This window comes from Rhea pennata, chromosome 23 (assembly GCF_028389875.1).
Source record: "Rhea pennata isolate bPtePen1 chromosome 23, bPtePen1.pri, whole genome shotgun sequence".
Lineage (NCBI taxonomy): Eukaryota > Metazoa > Chordata > Aves > Rheiformes > Rheidae > Rhea > Rhea pennata.
In genome coordinates, this window is record NC_084685.1 from 4074986 (window position 1) to 4088233 (window position 13248).

The window sequence follows — 13248 nt, forward strand, 5'->3', positions numbered from 1 at the left end:
GTAAAGCTTACAGAGACTTAAGGGACCTTTCTCCTAGAAGCTGAGGGTTCATGCAAGGAGGACTCAGAGCAGGTCTGACTTGCATACTCAGCCAAGGGAGCGGAGCTGAGAGTCAGGCAGATGCAAACAGCACAGCACTGCTGCATGGTTCCTCATCCAGCACCTCTTCAGTCTGCCTTATAATCACCACCTCGACAGGAGGGCACCAGCCTCTCCATCCTACCCATCCCCATGTGCCCTCGAATCAAGAAAGCTCTTCAGCGCTCCAGGGCAGAGCAGGGACCACCTCGCACCATGCACCAAATCTGTGCTGAAAAGGACTATATCTCATCTATGCCACCTCAGACACCACTTCTCACTCATGCAAATAATATCTTTTCTCCAAGGCCGTTTCAGGGAAGCTGCAAGGCCGGCAGCATTCAGTCTTGCCTTCCTCAGCCCACCCCACTAATGGATTGTGTCCGAGCTGCTCCAGCGAGCTAGGAAATGCATTGCATCAGCTCGTGCCCAGGCTCGCTGCGATGCAAAGAGGGCAGCTCGGAGGCTGCCGCACACCCAGGCTCCCCAGCAGAGCTGGAAATGCAGTGCAGACTGCTGCCGTTCGAGTCCTGCCTCCATGGAGGGGGTCTCCAGGGCACGGAGCACCTGTTTCGGGGGAGATGTAAGGAAGTGTGTGGGCACACAGGGAGTGAAGGGAGGAAAAGGGCCCGACCATGTGATGACAAGCTCTGCATCCTACACTGCCACTCGGCTCGACTGCTGTGGAGCAGCCTCGGTGCTGGCATCTCTCTCCTGCAGTCCCCGAGGGTGGGCAGCCCTCTGCATCAGCAGTGATGAGCAGGAGGAGGAGGAGGGAAGGCATGTGGAAGACTAAGACTGCTTTGGAGGAGAGGCAATGGCCAAAAAGGCTACAAAGAGGTTTTTGACTTCGCAATAAGTTACAGATTGAAATGCAGCTCAGGCAGGGGATGTGTTTGGCAGGGTTACCTGGGGGTTTCTTGGGCATCCTAGAAATGTGGCAGATAGTCTACAGGGCCCAAAGGTCTGCTACAAAGGCTCTGGCGCTGCCATGCTGTACCTGTCCGGAGCAGAAATCTCCTGCACTGTCAAAGCCCCAGCACTAAGCTCCTGTTCCCAAAGACTAGGGGGTTAACAGTGCTCACCAGGCTGCTCCCGACATGCAGGGTGAGCAGACATGAGCCCAGCTCCAGCCACAGGCTTGGAGAACATCTGTAGTGAGGAACCTAGAGCCCCCAAATCTGCAGGGCTGATGCCAAGCTGGTATCCTAGGGTTGTTCCTCAGAGCAGCAGGGAACAAGAGAAAAAGCAGCCTCCTCCCCATTTCTCTTCCCCTCCCAGGAGAAAACAGAGCCCTTTGGACCTACCAGATATGTTGGTGGTGATCTCAGTGAGCGCTGTCTGGCCAAAGCCCTTGCCTGTGCGGGCTCGCACTGAGAAGAGGTAGGTGGTGCCAGGGTGCAGGTTGGAGAAGACGTGGTAGGTCTCATTGCGCAGCTTGGAGACGGTGCGCCGCGGGCCAGGCACGTTGACGGCCGGGTCGGAGGACTCGATGCTCTGGTAGCTAATCTAGAAGGACAGGGGAGAGCATCACGCGGCAGCCCTATGAGCAGAGGAGAGGTACAAGGCCCGAGACCACAGATGAGATGCAGAAAAGGAATTAACGTAACGGGCAGGGAAAAGAATTAATTCATAGGAGCGGAGTGGTCATAGGAGCAGTCGCAAAGGCTGGGGGTGCATGCCAGTGTTGTGCCTTTTAGGATAAATCAAAAGTAGAGGCTCATCTGAAAAGCCATTGCTGAATAATTACAAAAGAAAGACTCACAAGGAGAGACAGACCCTACTGCAAAGCAAATAAAAAGCAGGCTGGATCTGCGCTCCACATGAAGGGCTCGGGGGTAGCAATAACACTACAGTTGCCCTTAATCTCAGCGACTGAAAGCAGCGGTTCTTGAATGAAAGGCAGAGCCTCCATCACCACTCCCCGAAGATGCCATCCGGGCAGCAGCGCCGGGAGCGGAGATAGGAATCAGCTTTTCATTTGTCTCTTTCTGTGCTCTAATAATTTTGTTGATGCTGAAGAGGCCAGAGCACGAGAAGGAAAAAATGCACAGAGATAAGGGCGAGCCTCGCCTGGCTGCTCTTGGAGAGACGTGCTCCCCACCGCGCGCGCATGCCCGGGCTCGGCGCTCTGCGGAGACACGTGGAGCAGGTCTCTCCTCAATGCCCAGCTGATAACGGCCGGCCACCAGCCACCTCTGCGGTGCCAGACCAGCACAGGGTGTTCATCGCTCAGGGAGCCCCAGTGCTGGGCACAGCAGTGGCCAGAGGACCAACGCGCCGTGCTCTGCGTGCTCCAAGGACATGGGCCCTGAGTGGAGCAGCATCGTTCCCGGGAAGGAAAACATGCAGTGAGAGGTGCACAGGCATATTTTTGGGCATGACTTTGGGTCCTTTCTGCACCACCAGCTTCCCAGAGGGACTCGGGTCTCATCTGAGACATACTCAGCTCCAGCAAAACTCCTGCCAGGAGGAGGTGATCACGCATTCAGAAACCAGATCTAGGATCTAATGCTGAAGCCCAAAACAGGGGCACCTGGTGACTTGCTGCTTCTGATGTTCTGGATGGAGAGGTGGGACCCACCTCACCTACTGCACCCAAAAAAACCCAGGTACCCCTGCCTGAGCTCCTCTTAAGATCTATCCTAAGCGACTCAACTGAAGCCAGTACACTGGCTGGATGGACAGCTTAAAACACTTCTAGATATGCAATAGGCACTAACAATAACCACCACTACCATATACCAACGTAGACCCCAGCTATTCTCATATGCAGCATGCCCAAAGCTCTTCGTATCATAGTGGGGCAGCTTTTCCTGGCCAAGCGGCCAAGATCCACAGCGACGCAGCCCAACACAGGCAGGGAGCCTCGCATGCGTGTTACTGGTGGCTCCATCCTGCAGACGCCAGCACCGCGCCGGGCCGGGCTCGGGACGTACCTCGTATTGCGTGATGAGGCCATTGGGCTCCACCGGTTCCTCCCATTTCAGAAATATCATGTCTTCCAGGGGGGTGAACGTGAGAGACTCCGAAGCGATGCCTCCGGGGACTTGGAAAGAGAGGAGGAGAGAAGTCAGCAGAGGGATGAGAAGCCTCTGAGCTCCATTGAAAGCTCTTGCTGGTCTCACACGCGTTAAAAACAAGCCAGAAAAACATATGTATACCCATGTGGCTTGAATACCAGCCATCATCACAGAGCCGAGAGCAACACGCCGGCAGCGCCCGGGCTGCGCAGCGCCGCAGCCAGCCTCACCAGGGCTTGCAGCTCCCTGCCGAGCTGGCAGAAAGGGAGATGGGGAGATGAGGAAGGTCAGCGAAAGCTCACGTGAACTCCGTAAAGAGGAATTTATGCCGGAGGAGCAGGTCACAGAGACGGGATGGCAGGGCTCAGCACCGCGGTCACAGCTCCCCGGGACCAGTGGGGACACCCGGCCGCACGGGCGCTGGAAGCGAGACCGGGGGCGCAAACGAGCCTTCGGCGGCCGAGCCGGAGCGACGGCTCTGCTCGCTCAGCACTGGGGCGGATGCATGGGCCACCAGGCACTCGGGGACCCCACAAAGCGACAGGTCCCTTAACGCATCCAGGCTGGGAGATGGAGCCAGGCAATGACACAAAACGTGACCGGAACACGGTCCGGCAGGTCCGACAGGCCCCAGCCGTTCCCTCTAATTAACGGCCACAGCAATAAAAATCACAAATAAAAACAGCGTTCGAAGACATTGGGATCGATATTCACTTATTTACCATGGATTTCTTTTTTCATTCCTCCTCGCCCCCCCAGCAGCTCCCTCCAGCCCAAGGGGGTTGTTAAGGAGGACGGAGCAGGCGAGCGCTCCGCAAAGATCACCGTTCGCGAGCAGCAGCATCTGCTGCGGGCTGTAACGCCTGAAAAATAAAAATGCCCCCTCTCATTTCAGGCAGAGAGAGCAATTAACCACTCAAAAAAAAAAAAAAAAAAAAAGATAAAAATCAAGATGCTACATAAGAGGACCAAGAGGATGAAGTAACAGCAGGGACCAAGGACGTTATTAACAGCTATTAGCCGGGTCCTCCTCAAACTGCCTGGTTGGAAATAGGCCTTTGGGTGGTACGCGCGACGCAGGCTCCATTTAGATCGTTGCCAGCTGGTTTATACTCGGCGGAGCCGTGCCAGCCGGGTGGGGGAGAGGCGCGGGCGAGCACGAAGGATGCCGCCGATACAGAGGGGTTCTGTGCAGCTTTCGTTCAGATCGTACATCACAGCCGAGGGAGAGCGATCGCCTTCCGCGCTCTTCCCACCGTGCAAATACACAATTTCCACTTGATTTACAAGCTAATTTAATCAGAGGCACCATGTCCTACACGTGTACATGAGACACTTATTAAATTCATGGAGAATTATAGGAACCTTTAGGGCAGCAGGGTGCATACACATCTATATATTTCTCCCGCGCCTTTCTCGAGCGTGCCGAATCTCCGTGCTGCGCCCGGGACACCAGCATCCAGGCTGCAAACGGGCCAGAGCACCGCAGCCGAGCGTGCCGGCATCTCCCCGGAAGCCTCTTTTCCGTCCCCACATGCACCCAGCGCACGTTCTCCCTTGGTGACATTCATAGAAACCCCTGCGCAGCGCAAGCGAGCTGCAGTGATTTCCCAGGGAGCAGGAGCGGCGCTTCGGAGCGCCGAGAAAGCGCCCGCGGCGAGCGCGCGCCGGCGCACCGCACGCAGCCGCACGAGACCAGCGGCGGCCCGCGACTGCTCACAGCCGCACCCCTCTGCCATGTAAATTATATATATACAACATGCATGTGTGTGTGCATGTATATACATGCTCGTATGTGTATTTAACTTTTATTGCATGCACTCTGCCTGCAAGGGAGAGCTTTGACTCACCTTCCCGCAGCACGTCCACGTGCATAAGAAATGCAGCTCCTGGGAGGAGCTCGGAAAGCAAATTCACCCTTCCACCTCTTAAGAGTTGCCCGTTACAGCACTGGGAACAGGTTTTCTAGCCCAGAACAGAGGGGAATACACCCACTGAGCCCTGCCTGGGTCCGGACACGGATTTCTTGCCCCAGGAAACACTCCAGGCTGCACAAACAGCTGATGCAAATGCAGCTGCCTCGTGTCAAAAAGAGCCAAATAAAAGGCAATCAAGAATCCCATGATTAACGGAGCTTCCCCACCTTCCCTAATTGCACGGGCAGATGCTCGTTACAAAGTTGCAGGAGCTTTAATCAGACGATTACACAGGTCCCAGCCGCTGAGGGGTGGGCAGGTAGCGAGAGAGGCAATCAAACCGATTCTCGCCACCTCACGTTGCTTAAAAACTGCCATTTTCTGAAGCACTGCGGATCCTGATGTTCATTACGCTGCAGCCCCCTCCAGATCCAATGCACTTTATTTTACAGTTATTCGGCCTGCTAGTTAGCAGCATTTCAGGGACGTGGCCACCACCGTTCCTCAAAGCGGGCCGCAGGGAGAGAGGCCACCGCCGTCCCTCCAAGCTCCCGGACAGAGACAAAACCTTGAGTAAAAAAGCACATCCCTCCCTTTAGGAGCAAAGGGACCATCACTGCGCGACACAGAGGCTTTGAGTTGCTCCCCATCCCCGGGCCAGTGTGTTCCTGGGACACACAACCATGGTCACATCCAAAATTCAGGCATCTTTTAACCCCTAGAGAAAGCTAAGCACAAGCCAGAGGCATTGCCACACGAGATGCACTCCTACAACAGCACCAAAGAGGGATTTTGGTGTTAAACCCTTCAGATTCAATACCAAAACCTCCCAAGACTGACGACTCAAACAGAAATAATTTGCTGGCTGAGTAAGGGCAACTTTTAACAAGGTATTTGGCAGAACAGAGCTGCACTCTGTCACCGAAAAAGCCTTTAAAGGAATTAAAAAATATTACAATTCCACCAAAATTTAGATGCAGTAATGAACGCGCCGAGCGAGTCATTACAGCAAGAGGAACAAAGCGTTGCGCGCAATCATTAGCTAATTTAGATAAATTGAAGAGATAGGTGACTTGAGCCAGACCTACATGTAACATTTACAATATATCCATACACAGATTTATTGACTCCTCCAGAGGGGGAAAGCGTGTGCTGCATCGAGTTCAATCCAAGGCGGAAGTGGAAAGCCCGAGTTAATCAACATATAGTGGAAAAACAGCTGGAGCGACTGCAATATAGCAAAGAAAACATCTGCAGCTACTGTATTAACATGCAACGAGAAGGCAGCTGGAGCACAAACAGTGCAATAAAACCAGCTGGGGCAATTAAGAGTTGAAAAATAAACCGCCGGGAGCGTGGAGCTGGATGCACCGCGGTGAGGCAGGCTCGGGGACAGCGAAAGCACTGTCCCATGGGTGTGCACAGAGAAAACCCGCTGATTTTAGCATTAAGAGATTAAAGCAGGACCCGAAAGCCCCAGGTTGAGTTTCTCGCTCCGCTGCAGCCTAGTGGGCTCACTCTGCTTCTCCAGGCTTGCATTTCTGACGTGGAAAACCCAAGCGGCGACACAGCTGCTGCCTGCCAGGGATTATTCTTCTTTGCGTCAAAAACATTCAGTTAGGCACAGGTCAAAATAGAGAGCTTTCTAGTTTTCCCCAAAGCTTTTGGAGACGTGGATGCCACAGAGCCCCAGGAATGGCTCTGCATTTGCTCCAATACCAGTAGCAGCAAATTCGCAGCTTTTCCCCCCAGGAAAACCCTGCTGAGACAAACCTCATGTTTTCACGGAAAATAAAGTCACCTTGGCTGTTCTGTCTCTCAGGACACACTGATGTCCCACCACCCGTGAAGCAAGTCCCCCACTAACTGCCCGCACAGCCAGGCCCTCAACAATTACCAGCTCTTCCACACTAATTGCTAATTCTGGATGCTAAAATGTGCCTCGGAGATTAATTACCTTGCAAGCGGTGGCTGTGAGCTCGCAGAAAAAGGTTTTGCCCAGAAACAAGAGGGTAATTTCATCGCAGTTACACGGCTCATCCCGGGTTCTTGCTGAGTCAGGTCAATTGTAAGCCATGGGCAAGTCTCCAAAAGCCGGAGGGACGTTCACACCGCAGGGGCCGTTCCCACCTCGGACCTCGCGGTGGCCCGTCACGCTCAGCTGGCCCCGGCACCCAGCCCGATGCCAGGCAGCACCAGGCCCGGCCAGAGCAGAAGCCGTGCCTCCGGCATACCTGCCCGAGCGGTCCTCGAAGGCAGCCCAGTCGTTGTGGCGAGAGGGGGAGATGCTAATCAGGAGCAAAGAGGGAGTTGGGACATTAGACGCATAACGAGTCACTAGCAGAAGCTACTTCGCCTGGCTTCCCTGGGGATGCAGCACGTCTCCCGCGGCCGGCACCTGAAATACTGAGCCAGTTCCACCTCATTACGACGCTGGGTGGTCTTGTATCTCACAGCACGTCATCTGGATATTCAGAGCTCAAAGCCACCTGCAGGAGGCTAGAGCACTCAGTGAATATCCCACCTGGCACGGCATGCAGGAGAAGGGAAATGCACAGCAGCCCATGGCCAACGCTGGCTGCCCAGGCAAGAGAGTTGGCTCCTTCTGGAGGTCCCAGCTGTGATGGGAGCTGGCAGCGGGAATCGCAGAATTACAGGATGATTGAGGTTGGATGGGACCTCTGGAGATGATCTAGTCCAACCCCCTTGCTCAAGGAGCATCACTTAGAGCATGTTACCCAGGACTAGGTCCAGACAGCTTTGGAGTATCTCCAAGGATGGAGACTCTGCAGTGGTGCCTGTCCTGCAGCACGGCCAGAAAGGAGAGAGGAGAAATCGTATTGCTCAGTCTAGGAGCAATATTGCTGGTGAACAACCAGGACAGGGCGCTCCTCAACACGCACACTCATCCAGGGACCTCAGTCTGCCTGAGCGTGAACTTAACTGGGGCAAAAACGTCGGGGAAGCTGAACAAAACCGCTATCGGAGGCACGTTGACCTCTGGTTAACAATGCGCTTAGAGGAATAGCACAACGCTTAATTAATCAGAGACTGATTTCTGCAGATGAAAGATGTTACCTAAACGCAAGCCTATTAATTGTTTTAATCATTATGATTAGGCTTTGATTCCACAGTACCAGATGAACAAGGACCTTCTCATGCTGGGACATGTTGTGCAGGCAGCACCAGAGTATTGCAGCGAGGGGATGCAGCAGGGCAACCCAGCCTGACCTGATCAGCCAGCAGCAGGCAAGGAAGCTCCCTCACAAATACGGGTCAAAAGCATGAGTGGGCACGACTCAGGCCAGGAAAGTCACAGCCCCAGACCCCGCATGGCCAGCTCCTATGCCCTTCATCAGACAGAGCAGAGCTAACAAGTTCTGCTGTAAGGACAAGAGCTGCGTTTCTGAGGTTTCATAGAAGGTTCCTCCTACACAAGCAGCGCTGCCCCATCAAGCTCTTCCCATGAAGCAATGGGGTGGAGGGGACACCTCTGAGGTGTTTCCGAGGACTGCTCTCAGGCTCCTTGGGTCTCCTCTTCCTCTGTCCCTTCTCTCACTCATCTTTCCATACTCTGTCCTCGCATCACTGAGGCTTTTTAGCTGTTTGCCTCCACAGTCCCCAGTACCTGTCCATCACTTCTGGCACAGCTATTGGCACCAGCCCCATAGCATAGTCTATCTATTGTCCTCCCAGGCTACCCCCAGGTCTTCTCCTCCCCTGCTGCCATCACTGTTGCCTTCACTCCTCCCCCCTTGCACCACCCTTGTTAGCACCAGTCTCCACAGGAGATCTTCCCATCACACACCAGGAAGAAAGTCACCAACTTGCACCATGGCAAACATAGCAAGGTAAATACCCGCTTGCTCTTGCAGCATCTGCTCCAGCCTACACAGTAGCATTTTGAGGCTGGCACGGGAGCTGTCCCGCTGCCTCCCAGGATGCCTCATGCACATAACAAGCTGCATGGACTCACCATCCTCATCTGTCTGGAATATCATCTCTTTGCCCTCCTTGCGGCCCTCAGGGTTGGAAAGGATAAGCTTGACATGGATGTTTTTGTAGGGCAGCAGGTTTTTGATGGTGTAGCGGTTCACGTTGCGCTCCATCTTCATGCACTCCCGGAAGGTCTGGTTGTGGCTGGTGCCCACAAAGTAGCGGTAGCACAGTGAGACAGTGTAGGTGTGACATCGAGTCAGGTTGTAGCCCAGTGGTTCCCACTGCAGCGTCAGCTGCCTGGACTGGATCTCAGAGAAAGCGAGGCCTTTAGGGGCCCTCATGGGTTCTGCCAAGGGAAGAGAGATGGGGAAAGATGAGCAATACATCAAAAAAACACCCAACAGGATGGATGACAAAGCTGGGAAGGACCACCAGGGATCCCAGTTTGGCATCTCCATCTCATTCCCACCCAAAGCTGAGACAAGGAGCAGCTCAAGAGGGAACAACACCTCACACCAGCTGATACCGAAGAGCCCAGAGCTCAGTCCTTATTTAAACTGAGGCCACATTCATCCCACGTAAATCACACATGTTGTCAACTAATGCTCCTTATAGCACAGGAGCAAGATAGGCATGTCCAAAAAGCAACCCCAAACTCAGAACTGGGACTAGTCCCAGGCACGAGATGACTTGTCACCCGGCAAAACACGGCTAGGCACATCGCCAGCTCTCACGGCAACTAATACTGCCAGACCCAACAGCCCCCTCAGGCTCATTTCCCCCCACCAACCTGGAACTAGACATCAGCCCCACTCCACAAACCATCACGAGGGCTCAACCTGCTTGCAAACCACATGCTGCACCCAACGCATAAGGTGACTGTGGCCACTTTGGGGGGACTCTGCCTTCCTGGCATATGGTCCGGGAGCACTCAGTGGTACGCAGCACCCCAATGGGGCTCTGTGGTTAGTCTTCAACCATTGACATAATAGGCCTGCATGATGGGAGCGCTCACCTTTTCATCGAGCTCATGCTAGGCTCTCAAGAGGCAGAGATGGAATGCAGTCGTTGGGAAGAACTTTAATTGGTTAGCATAATTGGCACCAATAGAAGTTTGATTTAATGAGGAGCCAAGTTCCTTTGCCAACAGCGTGCACAGAGGTGGTTTGTACGAGCACCAATAAAGTCCTTTAGCTATCTAATGGCAGTGGGAAGGATGCCCAGGAGGCCAAGGCTACACTCACAGGATGAGCTCCACATTGGGACTCGGCAGTTCACAGCCCAAGTGACACTCTGCTGTAGCTTGGTGACACATTCACGAGGACTCGGACAACCCTGTGGGGCCAAAGGGGTCCCCGGCCAAATCACCTCCCCAGATATCACTCCTAATGGGTATTTCAAGGCAGCCTCTTTCCTTCAAGTATGCACCACATCCCGCAAAAATGGCCTGTATGCACATAACTCCAGGCGCTGGTTTCAGCTGACAAAGGGACACTACTCCTGTCCCCAGCCATCTCCAGGAGTAACTACTCACCAGGGACAAGGACAAAAGACAAGTTCTGCCTGGTCAGGCATAGTCAAGGTCTCCAGGTCCTAGGCATCTCCAGGCAGCCCTGAGCGTCCCTGCCCCAATGTTTTTTCCTTGTCTAACACCCATTGGCCCCAAGTTTTAACAAGCCCTGGAGAAGGGGGAACATGGTGAGGAAGGGATGAAGCTTGTCTATATGACACATCGAAGCCAGACACACAGAAAAGCATTTGGAAACCTTCCGGGGAGGGAACACGGTGAGTCAGCTCCTGGCGTTGCCGTTAATAGGAGAGAAGATTTTCACCATCATCACCTGCGAGGGTTGTGACTCATCGGCAGCACCCTTGCCCCAGCCAGCAAATGCCAGCTGTTGAGAGCCACTGCTCTTTGGCGAACAAGACACCCTCTTCCTCGCACTGGGGACCACGGGATAAATTCTTGGATGTCCAGCCTGCATGTCCAACGCAGGTGGGGAGGTTTCAAACTAGATGACATGCACCCCGTCGCTGCAAAAGGAGGATATTGCTCATCGGCTGTCCATCCGGGAATCACAAGGAGGTGACCCCAATCACCATTTCCACCTAACTGTGCACAGAGGCAACCAGATCTTGGAGACATCCTTGCTGCCACTGCAGTAGAGCTCTTTTTAAGAAGCAACTGTATTTCTACTGTGTTTGCATGTCTTTCTCTCTGACCAACTCACTCCTTGGTGCAAAACTGCCACCCGTAATACGTACCCAGAGGCGCATGAAAAGCAGCACAGTAGCAAGACAGTACATTCAACCACAGAGCAAGAGCGGGTGACAAATCTTGGCCCCAATGCCCACAGGTGTCCTTTGTGTTGGGCTGCGAAGGGGATCTTCTTGGACACGTGGCACCTCTCCACCTGCATATCCCCCGCTCCTGCACAGCCTCCATCAGCATCCCAGGGGAAGCACTACATGTGGTGCTGGTACAGAGCCAGGCTCTGAGCTTCCCACCTCCTTTTCATTCCAGTGTATTTAAATGATCAGTGGGAAACAGACAGTCTGGCACCCCCGGGCCAGCACAAGCAGATTCAGAGAGTGGTTCAGCAAGAGATCAGCTAACAAGGATGTCTGCAGGCATTAATATCGCTGAATATATCCATGCAATTAGCGCCAGCGCCAAGCTGCCTGTGCTTACAGTTGCTAATACAGCTGTATTACACCCAGACACGCCTCTACAAGCAGCGTCAATCACAGCTGACAGCACCCAGCAGCGTCAGGAATCTCCCCTGGCTCCAGGGCCGCCTCGGGTGCAAGATGCTGCACACACGTGTCTATTTGGCAGCTCCTTCCAGGGAGTCCTCCAGGGCTGGATCCTGGAGAGCCCGTTGCCATCACAAGCTGATCCAGCGATAGCGATGTTGCGGAGAGGTGCTGGTGTTTAGGAGAGACAGCACTTTGCAAAGAAAGCACAGCTGGGGATAACAACACAGCCACATTTTCAATGGAAGAACAGCAATAGCTTCATCCGTTGTAATACCGATCTGTACCAGCTCAGCACAGAGGGTGAAAGATGTTTTTATATCGCATGGGAAGACGACAGGGACTGCAGGTTGCTGAACGCAAATAACTATATGAAATGAAATATGAGGACACTGACAATTTCAAACAGTGCCCATCATTGGCTTGAAGGCAATAATAAGATCTCAGCTTTATAGCAATGCCTATGAAAGTTACTCTAGGAGAAAAGCTCTCGCTAGCACTTTGCCACAACTTCTGGGTCAGCATTTATGTCTCCCAACCCGCTCCTGAGTGCGCACTGACCACTCTCCTCGCATACCAAGTGCTTCAGTGTCTGCAGCTAGTGTCACCCAAGGAGGAACATCAGAGGTGGCCTGGCCTCCTTGGGCTCCTGGAGCAACCTCATGAGAGCCAAGTTGAATGAAGACAGCCTTTGGGACCAATGCAGAGCAAGACTTGAACATGCATCTGTGGAGCAGCTGTAGAACTCTTGATTATGCCCCCAGGGGTGAGTGGACACCATGCAGAGGGTGACCTGCTCAGACTTCCCAGCAAAACAGCCAGAATAACTGCCTTCCAGCCCAGACCACTCAGAGCCCTCCAGACCTGGACTTATCTCACCCAGCTCACAAGAGCTGCTGGAGCCCCAGTCTAAGGAGGATGTACCCATGGGCCAGGTCTAATTACTGGCTCAGTCTCAGCTCACTAACTTCATGAGGCGCACAGATAGTCAGCAATTTCCATGTATCACATAGCAAAGATGAATGAGTTATTATGCTGTAAATGATGCAACATCAATGTAGCAACAAGCCCACTCCCTTGCCCTAGCTCAGGGAGGCTGCTGTGATTCTTGGAGAGAACTGGAGTTGCCCATGCAACCTCCCCAGAGAAGGCCCACAGCACCCACGGGATGAGGGAGCTGGAGACGGGAATGGGAAGATGGCAACCCCATGCCTCACTCTGTTCCAAGAGCATCTTCACTCTTCCCCAAATCATCGGACATCAGAACAAGCACCTGGAGCCGAGCACGGCCAAATGAGGGCTTCAGGGGCATTGCCCACTGACAGAAACAAATGCCACCAAGGATCATCTGAGCTTCTGGCCAACAGCAGCAAAGCTCTGAGTGAAGCTGAGCACTGGCCTTTCCGCAGCCATTTCTAAACGAGTCGCTGTGACGCAGCCCCACGACTAGCAGCAACCCTCTACACTCACGCCCCCGGGGATGGCACAGGGAAGCTCTCATCTCTCTGGAAACAGCAGTCAGGCTTTGTCAGTTA

At 53.7% G+C, this 13248-nt stretch overlaps 1 protein-coding gene across 1 annotated transcript in view; it reads right to left on the minus strand.

Moving 5' to 3' along the window:
- Positions 1 to 13248, minus strand: part of PTPRU (protein tyrosine phosphatase receptor type U) — a 69293-nt gene that overhangs the window by 40492 nt on the left and 15553 nt on the right. The window contains exons 7-9 of the mRNA XM_062593954.1: positions 8994 to 9302; positions 3018 to 3127; positions 1386 to 1587 (exon numbers count right to left, since the gene is read on the minus strand). Of these exons, the coding sequence (XP_062449938.1) occupies positions 1386 to 1587; positions 3018 to 3127; positions 8994 to 9302 (621 nt within the window). The remainder of the gene's footprint in view (positions 1 to 1385; positions 1588 to 3017; positions 3128 to 8993; positions 9303 to 13248) is intronic.